The sequence below is a fragment of the Salvelinus sp. IW2-2015 genome, linkage group LG3, assembly GCF_002910315.2.
Source record: "Salvelinus sp. IW2-2015 linkage group LG3, ASM291031v2, whole genome shotgun sequence".
Lineage (NCBI taxonomy): Eukaryota > Metazoa > Chordata > Actinopteri > Salmoniformes > Salmonidae > Salvelinus > Salvelinus sp. IW2-2015.
The window spans coordinates 19,158,516-19,179,087 of NC_036840.1; the positions used below are offsets into that span (position 1 = coordinate 19,158,516).

At 43.7% G+C, this 20,572-nt stretch overlaps 2 protein-coding genes across 3 annotated transcripts; one reads left to right on the plus strand and one right to left on the minus strand.

Moving 5' to 3' along the window:
• Positions 1 to 696: 696 nt before the first annotated feature.
• LOC111951936 (ras-related protein Rab-38) lies at positions 697 to 5,114 on the minus strand. The gene is made up of 4 exons (XM_023970306.2): positions 4,322 to 5,114; positions 1,934 to 2,064; positions 1,462 to 1,611; positions 697 to 1,003 (listed from the first exon to the last, which is right to left on the minus strand). The coding sequence occupies exons 1-4, from the start codon at positions 4,512 to 4,514 to the stop codon at positions 791 to 793; spliced, it is 687 nt and encodes a 228-aa protein (XP_023826074.1). The 5' UTR covers positions 4,515 to 5,114; the 3' UTR covers positions 697 to 790.
• A 918-nt stretch (positions 5,115 to 6,032) lies between these two features.
• On the plus strand, positions 6,033 to 10,707 carry rab39bb (RAB39B, member RAS oncogene family b). 2 transcript variants are annotated; one of them, XM_023970325.3, is made up of 5 exons: positions 6,033 to 6,185; positions 7,714 to 7,947; positions 9,166 to 9,346; positions 9,532 to 9,657; positions 9,968 to 10,707. In XM_023970325.3, the coding sequence occupies exons 2-5, from the start codon at positions 7,733 to 7,735 to the stop codon at positions 10,085 to 10,087; spliced, it is 642 nt and encodes a 213-aa protein (XP_023826093.1). In that variant the 5' UTR covers positions 6,033 to 6,185; positions 7,714 to 7,732; the 3' UTR covers positions 10,088 to 10,707. The 2 variants fall into 2 exon arrangements, with proteins under 2 accessions (XP_023826093.1, XP_023826085.1); XM_023970317.2 differs by lacking the exon at positions 6,033 to 6,185 and having other exon boundaries at positions 7,237 to 7,947.
• The last annotated feature ends 9,865 nt before the right edge of the window (positions 10,708 to 20,572 follow it).

The window sequence follows — 20,572 nt, forward strand, 5'->3', positions numbered from 1 at the left end:
TAGAGGCAGAAGTTTAATGTTGATGGTTATAACAGCAATCAAGCACCCAAGCTAACTGGCTAAAGTTGGCTAGCTACTTCCAGACACATATGAGAGAACACCTCACTGGCCATTTTACTCGCCCCAGCAGAGCTGGTTAGGCTGTTTTCATGTTATCTAGAGCGTTAGTGACTGTAACTGTGCTCCTGGCAACAATTGAATGACGTTTTTTTGCAGACGTTTATTGACACCGGTCTTATTCAACGGGGTGTTGAAAGTTCGCAAATTCATCAGTTGTTCTGCGCTCTGACACACTCAGACGAGAGTGCTCTGAAATCGGAGTAGATGGCCAGAGTGAATTTACGAAAGCAGCCTTCGTGATGAGTGCGTTGCAACAGCAACGCTATTGATAACATCACAGCAGTTTCCTTGCCGATGTGGATGCTTCTGTCCTCCACCGTGATGTGATTAGATCTCTCATGTCATCCAGCCTTAGCTCAGTTCACATGACCCTTTGTAGCAGTCCATCCATATCTAATGCATCATGCTACTATCGCTCTCTCTTTTACACACACTATATTTCCCATCCCCCTCTCTCTCGCTCTGTCTCTCTATCCCCCTGCTCCTTACCATCTCTCCCCCTCAGTCCCCTTCCATCCTAGCATAGAGAGTTCGTTGGAGTCAAAAGCCGCTGTCCTTCTCTCTCCCTCCATCCCCCCTTCAGATATCGCCCATGTCCCTCTAACTTATTACACCCATCACAACTAGAAAGCTCGCTATCCTCTCTCCTCCCCCCCCCGTCTCTCATCCCTCAAATATCCCCCATCTCCATTCGGCCAGGCAGAGGTCGCTTTTTACACCCATCGCACCCAGGCAGTCCAGCCATCCCTGTCCTATTGTAGTCAAAGCGTGGTAAGACCAGGACACTAGGGTCTCCAGGATCTCCAGCTGGCGGCCTCTCCTCTTCTACAGCCATGATGCTCGCTACCAAACACATGATGGCCGCGTCGATGTTGGTGTTGTCCTGAGAGGGGGTGGGAGATGGGAGAGAGGGGGAAAGAATTGAAGGGCAAAGAGAGAGAGATGTGTGTGTGTGTGAGAGAGAGACATAACATGAGAGAGAGAGAGAGAAAGAGAGGGGGTGAGGGACAGATAGAGAGAGCAAGAGAATGGGAAGGAGAAAATACAGTCTTTATATGCACAGACAAAATCCCTCACTCAGCTAGCAGTCAGTAGGTATAATGACGCTTTTTACATTCCAGAAAGCAACTCATACTAACTCATACAACTCTCTGCTAACACACACAACGTCTCTTAACATTTCCAAACACAAAGCTTGTATCCCCTGATATACACTACATACAGCAACAATAGAGACCCATCCCTATCTATGCCGCGACCCCATGTCGTGACCCTTGACCTCTTACCACCCTACGAAACCATGGTCTTGCTCTCTCACACACACACACACACACACCTCACCTTGGCGGAGGTCTCGTACCACCCTACAAAGCCGTGGTCTCTAGTGAAGTTCTCCAGTTTGGGCAGTTTGGAACAGAGACCCATACTCAGCTGGTCACATTTATTACCCAATAAGACGGCCGGAACTGGCCTCCCGTTACGCAGAGCAACCTGGGAGGGGTGTGGGGTGAGGGAGAGAAAGGGGGGGTTGGAGAGAAAAATGGGGGAGAAAGATGTAAGGGCAAGGAAATATAGAGAAAATGGGAGTGAGGGGTGAGATGGATGAGAGGAGAGAAGGATCTTAACAAATGTTTTTTTTAAAGTCTTTATGAAATGTAAACAACGGTGGAGATGTTTTATTTGAAGGAGGGTAGTACTAGTTGAGCCACTCAGGGTACAGGCACTCACTACCACCTCACTGTATAGTACAACCTGCATGTATAATTCATTATGACTAGTTCTAAACATGTTCAAATAATAATGTATCTCTTACCTTGGAGTCGAGGTCTCCCTTCCACTTGAGGACAGCCTGGAAGGTAGAGGCCCGCGTCATGTCAAAGATCACCAACGCTCCTACAGCCTCGCGGTAGTAAACCCGCGTCATGTTGCCATAGCGCTCCTGGCCTGAGGAAACACAACAACAACAATGATATAACAACAGCACCAGCAGCAACATCTACAACTATACCATCTAAATCAACAACATAACAACAATGAATATTTCTCAATAAAGTGACTTAAGAAGCAAAGCGATACTCCAATGTGTTGAGAAATTTCAAGTGTGTGTGTGTGTGTGTGTATGTGTTCAAGTGAGTGTTGACATATAAATGGCATTTCTCCTGGAAGTGAACCTCTCTTACATGACTGTAATATACCAGTGAATAACCATGAAACAGCTGAGAGAGAGAGCGAGAGAGAAACAGAGGGACGGAGAGAGAGAGAGAGAGAGAGAGAGAGAGAGAGAGAGAGAGAGAAAAACAGGGTCTTTCTATCAACAACACATAACGTACAGAATACAGTTTGAAATATCATTGGTTGTTACTGCCAATAGCCAGCATGTATTGTGTAAAAACCATCACACTGGTTTTCCTGCTATGTTCTCCTACAATGTCTATCTCTGTCTTTCCACAGCCTACATGGATTGTCTAAATGAATAAGACTCAATGGATAGGGGGGTGAAGGGGTGATCCTAGATCAGCAAGAGGCCAGTCTGAGGCCTTTAATTTAACTGTAAAAATGTATTACCTGTTAATGTGCCATGAACCCAACCAGTCATGATGTTTTCATCTGATTSTCAAACAAATCACTTCAAAAAGTAGGTTACCCTTCACACGTTCATCCAAAATAATTCCAGCATCTGAACAGTGCACTGWGCACCCTTCAACTTTCCTTCAATTCGCAAGTGGCTGAAACRATCTCACCGGAGAAAGCATTCAAGTGAGCGAAACAGCGCCCCTCTGTCTTACTATATACTGTATGTAGCCCATGTATCTGATGCTGTGTCTGGCCAAACAGAGTATGACATGCCATTCTGTTTTTGGCCAGAAAGCATCAGATACATGGTCTACACATACATCTGGTTTCTTTCTTTTTCCTTTCTCTGCCCTGCYCTGAAAGCGCTTCATTGTTGCAGCTTAATTTCAATGAATGTCATGTTTGCAATCATATCTTGTGAAACAGTGCATGGGGACTGTCTCAGGGTGGAATAGTCCATTATTATGAACATAATGGGTGATTATTGACCCTTGTTTATACTATTATGAGGAAAAACTTGGATTATATTAATATTGATATGAAATATATGTATATGTATATGTAAAAAACTAAATGATTGATATATTATGAATTATTATTTGGCTGTAAGGATTAATTAACTTTTTGGAGACCTTTTTGTCAACATTGTGGTTTCATTAACCTGGGCACAGTGGAGAGGCAAACCCCCCTTCCCCCTCCCCATTTCCTTTGCAACTTTGAAGATTCCCGCTGGGGGTGGGTGGCTGGTAGACATGGTGTGATGATGTCATTATCTACRGTTGAGATGATACGGAGGAAAGGTCTGCTGACAGTTTAGAGATACAGCACCATGAGGACTCAGACACACCCATASCGTTTGCTGGCGGAGAGTACTTCCTACCTCTGAACGTAATTCACGAACCGAGTGAGCACCGATTTGAACAACGTAATCTTCGCGGAACGATCAGCAGACAAACGCTAGAGCCACATTCGGTGCGATGTGTGCCAGTCTTAAGATGTCTAGTGCATGTGCATTGACTGACGGGGTAAAGTCCACACACATACAGAGGCGCGCATGCACACATGAATGCATACACAGCCAGGCATGCACGTACATACCAACACTCACACTATTACACTGTTTTATAGGACAGTGTATGTCAGGACCTTACATCAGGTCATGTCTGTTATATGTCGATTATCAGGTCATGTGAAATATAGAGAGGCTCAAGAATAGGTCGGTTATGCTACTACTATTACAAATGTGTGTGTGTGTGTGTGTGTGTGTGTGTGTGTGTGTGTGTGTGTGTGTGTGTGTGTGTGTGTGTGTGTGTGTGTGTGTGTGTAACTACCTATTGTTAAAGTTCCATTCTCAAATAAAATAAAGGAGTTATAAAACTAAATGTAGCAGAGCTAATAGGCCTACTATAATAGGCCTACTATAATAGACCTACTCTAATATGCCTACTCTTATTCTATGCGTAATTAGTTTACCAACTGGCGATGTTCCACTATTACAGACACCATACCATGTGCGTGACATATTTTTGCCATATTTTAAACTTGTGTATCAAATCAAATATAACAGTTATAAAAGTAAAAGGTAGGCGAACTGTCGAAGTAGATTACTCGCAATTAGTTTACCAACCTGCGATGTCCCACAGCTGCAGTCGCACGACCGTCTTGTGATCCCAATTGAGGAGTTTGAGGGCGAAGTCGACTCCGATGGTGGCTCTGTAATGTTGGGAGAATATCTGATGGACATAACGCTTTATTATGGACGTTTTCCCGACCCCCAGGTCACCGATGACTAGAACCTTCAGCAAGCGTTCCTGCTGCATGGTTGGGTTATGGCTTGATATATAAAAAAATATAGGCTACAACTTAGTTGTTCACATAGAATTTAATATTCTAATATTACAAAAGTCAGTGTCCTCTTTTTTCAGTTTTCTATTTCATATGGACCCACTTTTCAGCAGCTCTCTTTTCCCGTTACCTGAAGTTGCCTGTATGTCAAAGGTGAATAGTTATCAAAATCTTAGTAGCAACAGAAAACAATATTCATGAATTGACGAAGACAGAAAATAAGAGGAACTTCTCTCTTTTTTATTCAAAATGTGTATGCACAAAAATATTCCGAAATGGTCTTCCTTTCTTGCAATTGTTCTATTCCATACACGTCCTTATATCAGAGTCCACTTCATGCAATGTATCCTTTTGGCGACCCTTCTCTCTTACCAAACGTCCATTATTTCTCCCTCGTTCTTTCTCCTACACAATCTTCATTCCATCCAGAACAAAAAATGAGAACTTCTAAAAAGAGTAGTCAGCGCAAAGTCATCCACAAACTGTCAATTTTGGTCAAACAGTCTACGGTGTGTGTGCGCGCACATCTCGTCTGGAAGCCGTTGCCATTCATCTGCGCACGAAGCTTCTGCCCGTCAGCTGTTTGGAGATTAGGCAACCACAGCCCTTTAGTTTACTGATAAAGTTGTGTACATACAGTAAGTCAATAGTTCACTGTACTTTCTGTCCACCACTTTGCTGCTGGGGGAAAGGAAACGAACTACATGTCCAGCGTATTTGATACACTGTATCCGGKTCAACGCACAAGCAGCTGTTGGTAACCAAACATACAGTACTATGTATCTTTACGCGCATACAATATTGTCAATTTTACACGCACGATTATTAACCGTTTTATCAGTTATAGTCCAAAATATGTTTAATGTTTGGTACGCAGTATATAGGGTGTAAAACTTGAATATTTAGTGTCAGTGGTCCTATCTATATTTTTGCCTTTTAGCTTACTAATATTGATGGATATGCTATAAAAGCCTATTGGTGAGAGGTTCTTTCAATAACCTACCAAAAATGGTAGCCAATAGGTCAAATTAATTACATTTCATAAAACGACTTAAGAACAAGGACATTGATCTACATGTCATTGCTCTAATGGTTTTATTAACACAGTTTTGTGTCGCTGTGTTTTTTTCTAGATATGCGGATAAAGTGTTTGTGCGCGTCGATATTGATGTTTACGGTAGTAGAGGTGCTGATGCGGGCTGGGCGGTGGAATGAGTCAGGGTCTGTGATGGTGCTGCTCGCGCTGCCATTTCATCAGCAGCAACATTTATTTCGTTTAGCTTCCTTCAAAAACACAAAAAGAGATAAGGAGAGGAGTGAAAACTAAACTAACCTTCAGAATTTAGCCATAGGTCTATCACATTTTACAGTTGTGTGATTTCAAAACAACAGTGTAGACCTAGGCTATCATTCACAAATGATAGCATTCTGGGGAGTAAAGCGTGCTGTGAATTTTTCTAGGGAGTCATTAATAGACCGTTATAAAGACATCACAACGAAGACCCGTTGGTAGATTTCCGCAGGGCAATTGTAAACTGCTGTTCATGCGTTGCTGTGAGACGTTCTTTCGGGCGTTTGTTCTACGAAAGCTTCTCAATGCAACGGAACCTGCAGCAATCGGGTTCTGAGCCGCGCAACCAAACCACGTAAGATGAAACCATTTCGTTCTCTCTTGGGCAATAGGCCTTTCTAGCAAATGTGAACTATATAAGGCCTTCTTATTTGAGGATAATGATGCGAGAAATAAGAAAAGCGACACTACTTGGTTTTGGAAGCCTATTGTGAGAGCGACAGAAGTGATGTTGTCTAATGCACTTCTGCATCAAATAATCGTGGAGATTCTATTCTACTGTTCTCCATTCCATTTACCATTACTGACATATCAGGTGAAATGATGCCTGTAAGACTCAAATAAGCAATGATCCTACCATAAGGCAAAATGGAGGGGTCTATTCATTGAATCTGGAATAAATCATTTGATATTTAATCCAAAAACACCTGATGTGAAATATCTAACCTACATCCCTCCATTACTTCTTTACAGTAACGGCTTCTGTACAATAGACTGTCCATGTAATTAAACATATTTGTGTTTATCCAAAAGCACCTGATGTGAAATATCCACGGTATACAATACAATAGACATTATGATGACCAGTAGTTACCATAATAGGGTACAATCTAGCCTAGGCTACTGTCCATGTCAATGCTCCAGAGACCCTATCTGAAACCTATATCCGGTCTCAGGCAACAGCTATGGGGGTGGATATTCCAGGTATTATTTAGGGGATCTGTTTGTCCACGGTTGTGTTTGCATACCAAGCTGACTGTGTGATTCCCGGCCAGCCAGAGTGAGGTAGTGGCGGTGTGCCTAGATGTCACTGGAGGCAGTCTGATGACTGGATAACCAGGCCTGTGCATAGAATGCAATACCATAATAAATCCGTGCATTGTAGGGTTTTAAGTAAGCATAGGTCTATAGAATATGGAATAGAATAGAACATAATAGATTATAGAATAGAGTATGTAAACTGACCTAAGTGCTACTGGCTACAAATAGAATGGAATAACTGAATTCTGCCTAAAGGGAYGTTCAATAGGGCTTTATTCATAGCCTGACGGCTAACAGGCTATCAAATAGTTGCCACAATCGAGTCACTTGAAAGTTGGCCAATATAGGCTAAAGCYGATTTCCAATAGTCACATGCTTGTAATTAAACATGTGGACTATAGTAGGCATTGTGACACCGCAGGAGGGCTTAGGCCTAGATCAAAGCCATAGTCAAATCCAGAAGAGAAGTGCCTTTTTACTTGTCACCAAAGGGAATTTAGACACAAAACAAGGGCACAAAGAGTAGCGGTGTTGTGCTCTATCCAAAGGCCTCGTTATCATTCAGGGGSTGCGCTCTGTTGGGAAGCCAAGCTACGGTGCTGTGGAGGAGGGAGGGCAGTAAACCAATTGAAATCTCCGTTATAGCTGCCCCTCTGTCTGCGAAGTCTCTCTCACAGGCTTGCACCAGGGCGCCCGAGGCTATCTAGCCTCTGAAAACACTGTTGTTATAGGTTAACTGACTCAGGCTTTTGCGCTGTGTGTGTGTGTCCCTGCATGTGTCTGTGTCTCATGGTGTGTGTGCCTGTGCGTGTGTTCCATCCGACCACGATTCCACGGAACAGAAGCTAGACAGTAGTCACCATGGAGGCGATATGGTTGTACCAGTTCAGACTCATCGTCATTGGGGACTCGACGGTGGGGAAATCGTGTTTGATCCGGCGGTTCACAGAGGGACGCTTCGCCCAGGTGAGCGACCCAACAGTCGGCGTAGATTTCTTCTCTCGCCTGGTGGAGATCGAGCCGGGGAAACGCATCAAGCTACAGATCTGGGATACGGCGGGACAGGAGCGCTTCAGGTATGGGGGGGGGGGGGGGGGGCTCCACAAGAACGGTCACACAGATTATTATGCATAAACGTGCTTTCGGTGTAATCCATCACGCTTGCTTGCTCTTGTTTATCAAGGATGCTTCTTGTCCAGCTGCCAAACCATGAAATGTTTGCATCATTTTTATTCAGAGCCCTCTATTAGGCTATCATTCATAATTGTTATCAAAGTATATCCAAGGATATCAAAGGATAGGATAGACCACAATTGCCATTTGCACCAAGGTCTAAACTGCCAGAACTGTTTTCGTCATACCACTACTGATATTGTTGTTTGACTATTCAAAGGTGCCTTATTGAAACAGTGCATAAGGTACAAAGGTAGTCTACATCAATATTGACACATTTGCAACATCAGTGACACAGTTAGAATAGGCCTATAATAGTTTCGTTTTAAAAAGTGAAAAACAAGTATGCAGGAGTCCCTTTTCATAGATAAACATTTATTTTACATATTGAAATAGTTAACAGCTTTTTACACACACACACACACACCACACACACACACAACACACACACACACACACACACACACACACACACACACACACACACACACACACACAACACACACACACACACACACACACTTGCTCTTGGTCACACCCTTGCTTGGTCAGCATTTCAATCATAATCCCTCATCATTCCCTGCTCTTTTGTCTGTGATTCATTTCAACTGGTTCTTTATTTCCTTTGAATATGTATTTTACCACTGTCCTCCTATCTTCATCCTCTCTTTCTGTGTCTTCCTCTTCTTCCATTCTTTCATTGCACCTCCCTCCCTCATCACTCACACCTCGCATGTCTGTCATATCCCTCCTCTCACTTCTTTCCCCCTTCATGTTCTCCCTCCTTCGTTCTCTCACATTCTCTCCCTCTTTTCTGCCAAACTTTCTCTCTCCCTCACTACACACACTCTCCACCCCCTTTCTCACTTTCACATCTGTTGCTTGTTACTTTTGTCTCGCCTCCCAACACATATCTATTTTAATTTCTCCCTCTCTCCCTCCCTCCCTCCCAACAATATTCTAACACTGTATGTCTCCCCTCTCCTTCTAACACTCTCTCTCCTCTCATTCCTCTACTTCCTGTCTATCTCTCCTTCTCTCCCTATTCCCTTTCTCATCTCCTAACATAAACACCCTCTCACCCCTTTCTCTTCCCATTCCTCTCTCCTCCCCTCTTCCAGGTCCATCACCAGAGCCTACTATCGTAACTCGGTGGGCGGGCTCCTCCTGTTTGACATCACAAACCGCCGTTCCTTCCAGAATGTTCATGATTGGCTAGAGGAGGCCCGGAGCCACGTCCAACCACACAGRATTGTGTTCCTATTGGTCGGCCACAAGTGTGACCTGGAACCTCAGCGCCAGGTAGCCTATCAGATTGCAGTAGTTTACGTGTATGTGTGGAGGGGGGTAGGTGGGATGTGTGTGTGTGTTTGATTGAGCATTGAAATAAATACATTTTTCCCCCTACCTTTACTAATGACATTATAAGTAATGCACAACACATTTCCATATAAACAGACAATACTATCGCATGTTTACCTCTCCAGGTAACTCGTCAGGAGGCTGAGAAACTCGCCGGCGCCTACGGGATGCGTTACGTAGAAACTTCGGCCCGCGACGCCATAAACGTGGAGCACGCCTTCACGGAGCTGACCAGGGACATCTTTCAGCTGGTGAGGAGCTCTAGGTTGAAGATACAAAGTTTGAGTCAAGAATTAAAATTGAGTCCTGTACAACCTTTGGCTAGCTTAGCAATGGCAACAGCTGGTCCCATGAATTTGTTTATCATCAAAATGTTCTGCATGTGAATAGTCTGGTCCCAGATCTGTTTGTGCTATCATGTCAACTCCTTGCCATGGCAAACATGACATTTGGCATGACAATGAGTGACAAGGAGTTGATATGATTGCACATACAGATCTGGGACCAGGCTAGCATGTGAACACAACATTGTCCCTTCTAACCTTGGTATCTTCACCCTAGGTGAGGGGCGGTGACATCACTATCCAGGAGGGCTGGGAGGGGGTGAAGAGCGGCTTCGTTCCCAACGTGGTCCACTCCTCCGAGGAGGTCACCAAGAGCGACCGACGCTGCTTCTGCTGATCTAGAGGGATCTACTAGATCCCTGACTCGAGTCTGTTTTCCCTTAGGTCCTCCTGAACTTGCACCCAGATCAATTTCAGCTATCTAGTCTAGCCATTTGCCTCTACTGATCTGCATCTGGATGGAGGGATCCTACCCACAACTAGATCCCTGCCTGGTTTTCATTTGATCCTCCTTGGTCCTCAAAGGTGTCCACTTTTCAGAGTGATCTGCTATCTGGATGGATGATGGATCCCTTCGCTACAAATACCTGGTTAATACCTGGTTTCCCTTTAGGTCAGGGATGGGCAACTTTGATGGGGGTGGGGGCCACAAAAAATCTGAACTCATCATGAGGGGCCGCAGTGGCTCACGGGTCTGTGTACCCACAAAACCACACACCTGTCTCTGATTTGTACAATCAATCTATTTGTGCAGTTAAACTACTTAACTCTTTTAACTAAATGCATTATACCAGTAGCTAGGGCCGTCCCTAGCCTTTTGGTGGCGTTAAGCGAGATTTGGTTGGCATCCCCCTACCTCACAGGTAAAACATTTTACTGGCCCCCGTCCTGACGGCGGAGAGAAAAAAGTTAATTTCCTGCAATTCTACACATTTTGCCATGGTGCGGAGGGAAAAGGTGTGCCATTTTATAACAAATTTCAAGCAATTCTACTCATTTTGCCATGAGACAGAGAGAAGAATTTGCTGTTTTAAAGCTAATTTCCTGCAATTCTATCCATTTTGCCATGAAGTGGAGATACATTTTTGCAGTTTTAAAACTAATTTCCTGCAAATCTACACATTTTGCCATGACTTATGCCATGTTAATATGATATATGAGTGAGAGTGACTAACAAAATCAATTGGGCCCCCCTGGAGGTCAAGGCCCCTGGGCATGTGCCCTGTATGTCTGGTCGGTATTCGGCCATGATTGCTACAAGTAAAACATTTGATAAAATAATTGTTAGCTGACATAGCTAATTGAGTGACTGACTTAAGAGAAAACCTGCTGATGCACAACCACATTTCAAAACTGCACCTTGTGTATTCTACTATTCTAACTCCCAACAGTAAGTTGAGACCCTGACTGAGTTCCTTAAAAAAAATACATGGCCCATCCATGCTTTAAGTAATTTTCTTGAACTGCAACCAGATCTATTTCAGCTCTCTAGTCACCTGCTACCCCGATCTCTTCTCATCCACTATGCAATCCGATAACACAATTGATACGACCAGAAGGCATCACACGTCCCCTTAGAAGGCCATATTGACCCAACAAACCTATCTGATTCAGTTGTTCAAAGGAGACTGAGGAGGAGGGTCTCAGTCTCTTACTTTCCCCTTTTGGGAAATTAAGTCTGGTCCCAAACTCAAACTCTGTGGTTCTATACCTACTTCTCCCATCATCTAACACTCCAATCCTCACCCTTCTCCATTAACCAATGCCATATTGGACCTTATGGACACTTTGGAAAGGGACTGAATGTAAGGGAACGACTGTTTGACTCTCTATCTGACTGTACAAGTGGACAAAGGGACTCCAGGGTCGTATTCACTAGACACCAAGCGGAAGAAAATGCACTGAAATGGGGAGGGAGAATAAGATACCATTTTTTTTGTTTCAAAACGTTTTGCTATGGTGTGCACTAATGAATACAACCCAGTAAAGGCGGACGATGAGATATTGGGCACACCTGAGGCCGACACTACCTGTACATTTTACTGTCCCCTTTGAGACTAGCCTATGAGTGATTCCAGAATCTAGCTGAGGAAACCATGGTAACAGTGGACAGACAGGAAGCTGGGAGAACGCACCCAAACAACACTACATTACCTATAATTCCACATCTGCAGGCATCTAAACTACACATATTAATGATACAGTACAACAAGTATGGCAACAGACATGTGCATTCAATATCTCAATATCAATCAGTCTAGAAATAAGGATATTCATTCCATAAATAATCACATTATCTTTCGATAACGTTATCATGAATGACCATACTGRTGTGTTGAAAGTCATACTTTAGTTTGGCGCACTGGATGTAACTGAGAAATGGTTTCTGGTTTGGTAACTGAGAAATGAAATGCTTTGGCACAATAGGTGGTGGAGGGACAAAACTTGCTGTTTTGAAACAAAAGATGTCCTACATATTATTTTCAGTTCAAAATGTTTTGTAGCCACTGTGTTCAAGGTCAATCTCTTTGTCATCAGCGCTACAAGCTACTTCCTGCTATCAGATAATCAGAATCCAAAACGTTGATTCTTTCTTCTCTACTCTGAGTAATAATAACTGCAAGGATGAACTGCTATCATCCACTTTATCCAAAGAGAGTTTTGGTAGCACCATTTAATGTGAATGTAACATTGTAGGGAAAGGGGGAGTTGACAGTGTGCAAATGCACTTTCATCTAAAAGTTTATCGCTGACAAGGAGGACAGGATGGGAAATGTTCTCAATCATGTATTACAATAAAGGGGACATCTTGCAGGGCCTTGACAAGTGATATCCCATTGAGTMTGACTTTTCATTACTTTTACGGCGTAGATCAAGAATGGGCATCTTTGGATTCCGTTGCGTCTTCCACTTGCCTGGACATTCTGGTTCTAGAATGGAATCTTGGACATCATGATAACTGACATGCTGATAACGGATCTCCTTCTGTAACTATGGTCAAGCCATAACCAGTGCTCATCATTGAACGACAGTGGCTTCACCAATCTCCACACACTTTAAATCTCCAATGCTTAGAGCTCCATTATACCAAATCAGAGAGTTTCAGGAGATTGGATCAGTTGGTCCTCATCATCAAGTAAGATACTCTCTAGGTAGAAGTTTCCCCCAACCACAGATCTAGAATCAGATAACCTTAACCCAGAGCACTAACCTTTACCAGTAGGCTAATGACAAATATCCGGTCCTGTGTCAGTGGTTAGAGGAAGCGTCTATCTAGTCTGTAACAAACAACCAGAGCTCCTAGGCCATGTCAGAACATAGGAGTTTGCAGCAAGTGCTTAGCCTGGTAAAACCAGACTGAATGAAGTGAAACAACAGTGATACCAAGCTAACAGTTGCTCATCACAGAAAAATACGTTAATCAATGTACAGCACTACCAGGGTCGTATTCACTAGACACCAAAATGAAGAAAACAGACTGAAAACAGAGAGACTACCTGACTACCTAATAAAAACACATTTTCCGCTGCAAATTGTTTTGCTATGTTGTGCTCTACTGAATACGACCCAGGATGACTCTTCTTCATTCTACTACTCTACATCATCTTTGACAAAGTCTCTATCTCCAAGCTGTACAATGCCATGTAACTACAGTTCCTTCAATTCAACAATGGCTATGGGACTTTCTGTGCCACTGCTCATCTATCAAAACAACTTGAAATGTACAAAAAAGTATAATAAAATGTGACTGGTAAAACAACCCTGTTCTCCTCTGTGTCTAACGATGTAGCCTCTTGTTGTTTGGGTAAAACAATGTAGGCTAGTCTTGGGGAGAATCTCAATTGGTTTTGCTCGACTCTGTCCTCTCCTCGCCTGCTTTTGAAAAATGTCAGAGGTAATTGAGGAGCGGAGGCGAGGAAAGAAYATGTTGAAACAAATGCGCTTGTATGATATTAGACTCTCCTCCACTCGTCATGGACTCGTCATCAGGCAAATTACCTTTACAGGGGTGGAACCCCAAAATAAATGTGTAAAGTGATAAAAACTAATTTAGCTAGTTGTGGAAGACATGTTATTAATAAAAGTATAAGAAGCTCAGTTGGTAGAGCATAGCGCTTGTAATGCCAGGTTAGTAGGTTTGATTCCCGTGACCATCCATACGTAAAATGTATGCACACATGACTTTAAAAATGTCTGCTAAATGGCATATGTTATGTAAGCGTATCGTTTTTAAATGTGTGCATGATTATCTCTGATTAAACAACAGCTGATTCAAAGGGTGTGTGGCAGATTTCCAAATTKTTCCGTGGAAGATGCACTTCAGTATCCTTCGGGAGAGCAGGCTATCGAGGTGAGGAGGACACTCCTCGGGTTCGCCTACTAACGAACTGACTCTCCTCAACCACTCTACCCACTTTTCGGTTTCCAGGAAATGGAGAGGAAGACGGAAGAGTCGAGGTGAGGACAGAATTTTTCCCCTTTAAGAATCTCTTGGTTATTAGTTGCAGTGCCAGAAACCAACCACAAGATGGCCACTGACTGTCAACCAGCCTGTATCTATGGAGCATCAGTTAGTACCACCTAGAGTGATTAAATCATTAGACACTGGATACATTCCTGATTAAACATGTATAAACTAGGTAATTGAGGGTTCTAATGTTAACAGTTAGATCAGACCAAACTCTTTAAAGCTGCATTTGTGGAGTGCTGGAGGGTTTATGGACATAATCAATCCCTATCCCTGTCTGCTCTCCCCACTTGCTTCAAGATGTTCACCATTGTTCCTGTARCTAAGATGGCAAAAGTAACTACGTGAACTAAATGACTATCGCCCCGTAGCACTCACTTCTGTCATCATGAAGTGCTTTGAGAGACTAGTTAAGGATCATATCACCTTTACCTTACCTGACACCCTAGAKCCACTTCAATTTGCTAACTGCCCCAATAGATCCACAGACGATTCAATCGCAATCGCCATCGCACTGCACACTACCCTATCCCATCTGGACAAGAAGAATACCTATGTAAGAATGCACTTCATTGACTATAGCTCAGCATTCAACACGATAGTACCCTCCAAGCTCATCATTAAGCTCGGGGCCATGGGTTTGAACCCCGCCCTGTGCAACTGGTTCCTGACGGGCCGCCCCCAGGTGGTGAAGGTAGGAAACAACACCTCCACTTTGCTGATCCTCAACACAGAGGCCCCAGAAGGGTGCATGCTCAGCCCCCTCCCGTACTCCCTGTTCACCCATGACTGCGTGGCCACGCACGTCTCCAACTCAGTCATCAAGTTTGCAAACGACACGAAAGTAATAGGCCTGATTACCAACGATGACGAGACAGCCTACAGGGAGGAGATGAGGGCCCTAGGAGAGTGGTGCCAGAAAAATAACCTCTCCCTCAACGTCAACAAAACAAAAGGAGCTTATCGTGGACTTCAGGAAACAGCAGAGGGAGCACGCCCCTAACAACATTGACAGGACCGCAGTGAAGAAGGAATACTTTATGTTCCTCGGCGTACACATTACTGACGATCTGAAATGGTCCACCCACACAGGCAGCGTTGTGAAGAAGGCGCAACAGCGCCTCTTCAACCTCAGGAGGCTGAAGAAATTTGGCTTGGCCCCTAAAACGCTCACAAACTTTTATAGATGCACAATTGAGAGCATCCTGTTGGGCTGTATCACCACCTGGTTTGGTAACTGCACCGTCCGCAACCGCAGGGCTCTCCAGAGGGTGGTAATGGTCTGCCCAACCCAACATCGGGACCAACTTACCTGCCCTCCAGGACAGCTACAGTACCAGTCAAAAGTTTGGACACACCTACTCATACAAAGGCTTTACTTTATTTTTACTATTTTCTACATTGTAAAAATAATAGTGGCGNTGGTTATTAGTTGCAGTGCCAGAAACCAACCACAAGATGGCCACTGACTGTCAACCAGCCTGTATCTATGGAGCATCAGTTAGTACCACCTAGAGTGATTAAATCATTAGACACTGGATACATTCCTGATTAAACATGTATAAACTAGGTAATTGAGGGTTCTAATGTTAACAGTTAGATCAGAACAAATTCTTTAAAGCTGCATTTGTGGAGTGCTGGAGGGTTTATGGACATAATCAATCCCTATCCCTGTCTGCTCTCCCCACTTGCTTCAAGATGTTCACCATTGTTCCTGTARCTAAGATGGCAAAAGTAACTACGTGAACTAAATGACTATCGCCCCGTAGCACTCACTTCTGTCATCATGAAGTGCTTTGAGAGACTAGTTAAGGATCATATCACCTTTACCTTACCTGACACCCTAGAKCCACTTCAATTTGCTAACTGCCCCAATAGATCCACAGACGATTCAATCGCAATCGCCATCGCACTGCACACTACCCTATCCCATCTGGACAAGAAGAATACCTATGTAAGAATGCACTTCATTGACTATAGCTCAGCATTCAACACGATAGTACCCTCCAAGCTCATCATTAAGCTCGGGGCCATGGGTTTGAACCCCGCCCTGTGCAACTGGTTCCTGACGGGCCGCCCCCAGGTGGTGAAGGTAGGAAACAACACCTCCACTTTGCTGATCCTCAACACAGAGGCCCCAGAAGGGTGCATGCTCAGCCCCCTCCCGTACTCCCTGTTCACCCATGACTGCGTGGCCACGCACGTCTCCAACTCAGTCATCAAGTTTGCAAACGACACGAAAGTAATAGGCCTGATTACCAACGATGACGAGACAGCCTACAGGGAGGAGATGAGGGCCCTAGGAGAGTGGTGCCAGAAAAATAACCTCTCCCTCAACGTCAACAAAACAAAAGGAGCTTATCGTGGACTTCAGGAAACAGCAGAGGGAGCACGCCCCTAACAACATTGACAGGACCGCAGTGAAGAAGGAATACTTTATGTTCCTCGGCGTACACATTACTGACGATCTGAAATGGTCCACCCACACAGGCAGCGTTGTGAAGAAGGCGCAACAGCGCCTCTTCAACCTCAGGAGGCTGAAGAAATTTGGCTTGGCCCCTAAAACGCTCACAAACTTTTATAGATGCACAATTGAGAGCATCCTGTTGGGCTGTATCACCACCTGGTTTGGTAACTGCACCGTCCGCAACCGCAGGGCTCTCCAGAGGGTGGTAATGGTCTGCCCAACCCAACATCGGGACCAACTTACCTGCCCTCCAGGACAGCTACAGTACCAGTCAAAAGTTTGGACACACCTACTCATACAAAGGCTTTACTTTATTTTTACTATTTTCTACATTGTAAAAATAATAGTGGCGKCATAAAAACTATGAAATAACACATATGGAATCATGTAGTAACCAAAAAAGTGTAAAACATCCAAATATATTTTATATTTGAGATTCTTCAGGGTAGCCACCATTTGCCTTGATGACAGCTTTACACACTCTTGACATTCTCTCAACCAGCTTCATGAGGTAGACACCTGGAATGCATTTCAATTAACAGGTGTGTCTTGTTAAAAGTTAATTTGTGGAATTTCTTTACTTTTTAATGCGTTTGAGCCAATCAGTTGTGTTCCGGGTAGCCGGAAAGTAGAGCATTGCAGTAGTCTAATCTAGAAGTGACAAAAGCATGGATAAATGTTTCTGAATCTTTTTATGACAGAACGTTCAGATTGTTGCAATGTTACGTAGATGGAAAAAAACTGTCCTTGAAACAGTCTTTATATGTTTGTCAAAAGTGAGATCAGTGTCCAGAGTAACACTGAGGTCCTTCACAGTTTTATTTGAGACAACTGTACAACCATCAAGATTAATTGTCAGATCCAACTGAAAATCTCTTTGTTTCTTGGGACCTAGAACTAGCATCTTTGTTTTGAGTTTAAAAGTAACACATTTGCCACCATCCATTTCCTTATGTCTAAAACACAGGCTTCCAGGGAGGGCAATTTTGGGGCTTCACCATGTTTCATTGAAATGTACAGCTGTGTATCGTCCACATAGCAGTGAAAGTTAACATTGTGTTTCCGAATGACATCACCAAGAGGTAAAATATATAGTGAAAACAATAGTGGTCCTAAAACGGAACCTTGAGGAACACCGAAATATACAGTTGATTTGCCAGAGGACAAACCATCCACAGAGACAAACCGATATCTTCCGACAGATAAGATCTAAACCAGGCCAGAACTTGTCTGTGTAGACCAATTTGGGTTTCCAATCTCTACAAAAGAATGTGGTGATCGATGGTGTCAAAGGCAGCACTAAGGTCTAGTAGCACGAGGACAGATGCKGAGCCTCGGTCTGATGCCATTAAAAAGGTAATTTACCACCTTCACGAGTGGAGTCTCAGTGCTATGATGGGGTCTAAAACCAGACTGAAGCGCTTCGTATACATTGTCTTTAGTATGGTAGCGCAACAGCTTTTTCAAAAAAAATTGAGAGGAATGGGAGATGTGATATAGGCCGGTAGTTTTTTATATTTTCTGGTTTGGCTTTTTCAAGAGAGGCTTTATTACTACCACTTTTAGTGAGTTTGGTGCACATCCGGTGGATAGGGAGGCATTTACTATGTTCAACATAGGAGGGCCAAGCACAGGAAGCAGCTCTTTTAGTAGTGTAGATGCAATAGGGTCCAGTATGCAGCTTGAAGGTTTAGAGGCCATGACTATTTTCATGAATGTGTCAAGAGATATAGGATTTTAAAAAACGTGTGTCTCCCTTGGTCCTAGGTCCTGGCAGTGTTGTGGAGACTCAGGACAACTGAAATACGGAGATTTAAAGAGGAGTCCGTAATTTGTTTTCTTATGATCATGATCTTTTCGTCAAAGAAGTTCATGAATTTATCACTGCTGAAGTGAAAGCCATCCTCTCTTGGGGAATGCTGCTTTTTAGTTCGCTTTGCGACAGTATCAAAAATAAATTTGGGATTGTTCTTATTCTCCTCAATTAAGTTGGAAAAATAGGATGATCGAGCAGCAGTGAGGGCTCTTCGATACTGCACGGTACAGTCCTTCCAAGATAATCAAAAGACTTCCAGTTTGGTGTAGCGCCATTTCCGTTCAAATTTTCTGGAAGCTTGCTTCAGGGCTCGGGTATTTTATGTATGCCAGGGAGCTAGTTTCTTATGACAAATGTTTTTTGTTTTTAGTGGTGCGACTGCATCTAGGGTATTACGCAAGTTTAAATTTAGTTCCTCAGTTAGGTGGTTCACCAATTTTTGTACTCTAATGTCCTTGGGAAGGTGGAGGGAGTCTGGAAGGGCATCTAGCAATCTTTGGGTTGTCCGAGAATTCATAGCACGGCTTTTGATGATCCTTGGTTGGGGTCTAAGCAGATTATTTGTTGCGATTGCAAACGTAATAAAATGCTGGTTCGATAGTCCAGGATTATGAGGAAAAACATTAAGATCCACAATATTTATTCCACGGTACAAAACTTGGTCCAGAGTATGACTGTGGCATAGGACCGGAGACATGTTGGACAAAACCCACTGAGTCGATGATGGCTCCAAAAGCCTTTTGGAGTGGGTATGTGGACTTTTCCATGTGAATATTAAAGTCACCAAAAATGTGAATATTATCTGCCATGACTACAAGGTCCGATAGGAATTCAGGGAGGAACGCTATAGCTATAGAAAAAGTGATTGAGTAGGCTGCATAGATTTCATGACTAGAAGCTCTAAAGATGAAAATGCAGRCATTTTTTTGTATATTGAAATTCGCTATCGTAAATGTTAGCAACACCCCCACCTTTGCGGGATGCACGGGGGATATGGTCACTAGTGTAACCAGAAGGAGAGTCCTCATTTAACACAGTAAATTCATCAGGCTTAAGCCATGTTTCAGTCCGGCCAATCACATCAAGTTTATGATCAGTGATTAGTTAATTGACTATGACTGCCTTGGAAGTGAGGGATCTAACATTAAGTAGCCCTATTTTGAGATGTGAGATATCACAATCTCTTTCAATAATGACAGGAATMGAGGTCTTTATTCCAGTGAGATAGCTAGAGCGAACACAGCCATGTTAAGTTTTTCCCAACCTAGATCGAGGCACAGACACAGTCTCAAAGGGGATAGCTGAGCTGACTACACTGACTGTACTAGTGGCAGACTCCACTAAGCTGAAAGGCTGGCTAACAGKCTGCTGCCTGGCCTGCACCCTACCTCATTGTGGAGCTAGAGCCCTGTCTATGTTCATAGATAYGATGAGAGCACCCCTCCAGCTAGGATGGAGTACGTCACTCCTCAGCAGGCCAGGCTTGGTCCTGTTTGTGGGTGAGTCCCAGAAAGAAGGCCAATTATATATTTTGGGAGGGGCAGAAAACAGTTTTCAACCAGCGATTGAATTGTGAGACTCTGCTGTAGAGCTCATCACTCCCCCAAACTGGGAGGGGGCCAGAGACAATTACTCGATGCCGACACATCTTTCTAGCTGATTTACACACTGAAGCTATGTTGCGCTTGGTGACCTCTGACTGTTTCATCCTAACATCGTTGATGCCGATGTGGATAACAATATCCCTATACTCTCTACACTCACCAGTTTTAGCCTTAGCCAGCACCATCTTCAGATTAGCCTTAACGTTGGTAGCCCTGTCCACTGGTAAACAGTGTATGATCMRTGGATGATTCTTTTTAAGTCTAATACTGCGGGTAATGGAGTCGCCAATGACTAGGGTTTTCAATTTGTCATAGCTAATGGTGGGAGGCTTTGGCGTCTCAGGCCCCGTAATGGGTGGAGGACAGACCAAAGGAGGCTCGGCCTCTGACTCGTTGCTTCATGGGGGAAACCGGTTGAATGTTTGACYGCTGAATAAGTGACACCGGTTGAGCATTCCTACAGCATT

What these genes read in the sequence shown, in the direction of transcription:
- LOC111951936 (XM_023970306.2), bottom strand. Translation starts at nt 4,514, where the DNA reads ATGCAGCAGGAACGCTTGCTGAAGGTTCTAGTCATCGGTGACCTGGGG. An exon ending in AGGGAGACCTCGACTCCAAG is followed by an intron (nt 1,612 to 1,933) that starts GTAAGAGATACA and finishes CACCCCTCCCAG; the next exon opens with GTTGCTCTGCGTAACGGGAG. An exon ending in GGTACGAGACCTCCGCCAAG is followed by an intron (nt 1,004 to 1,461) that starts GTGAGGTGTGTG and finishes ACCCCCTCTCAG; the next exon opens with GACAACACCAACATCGACGC.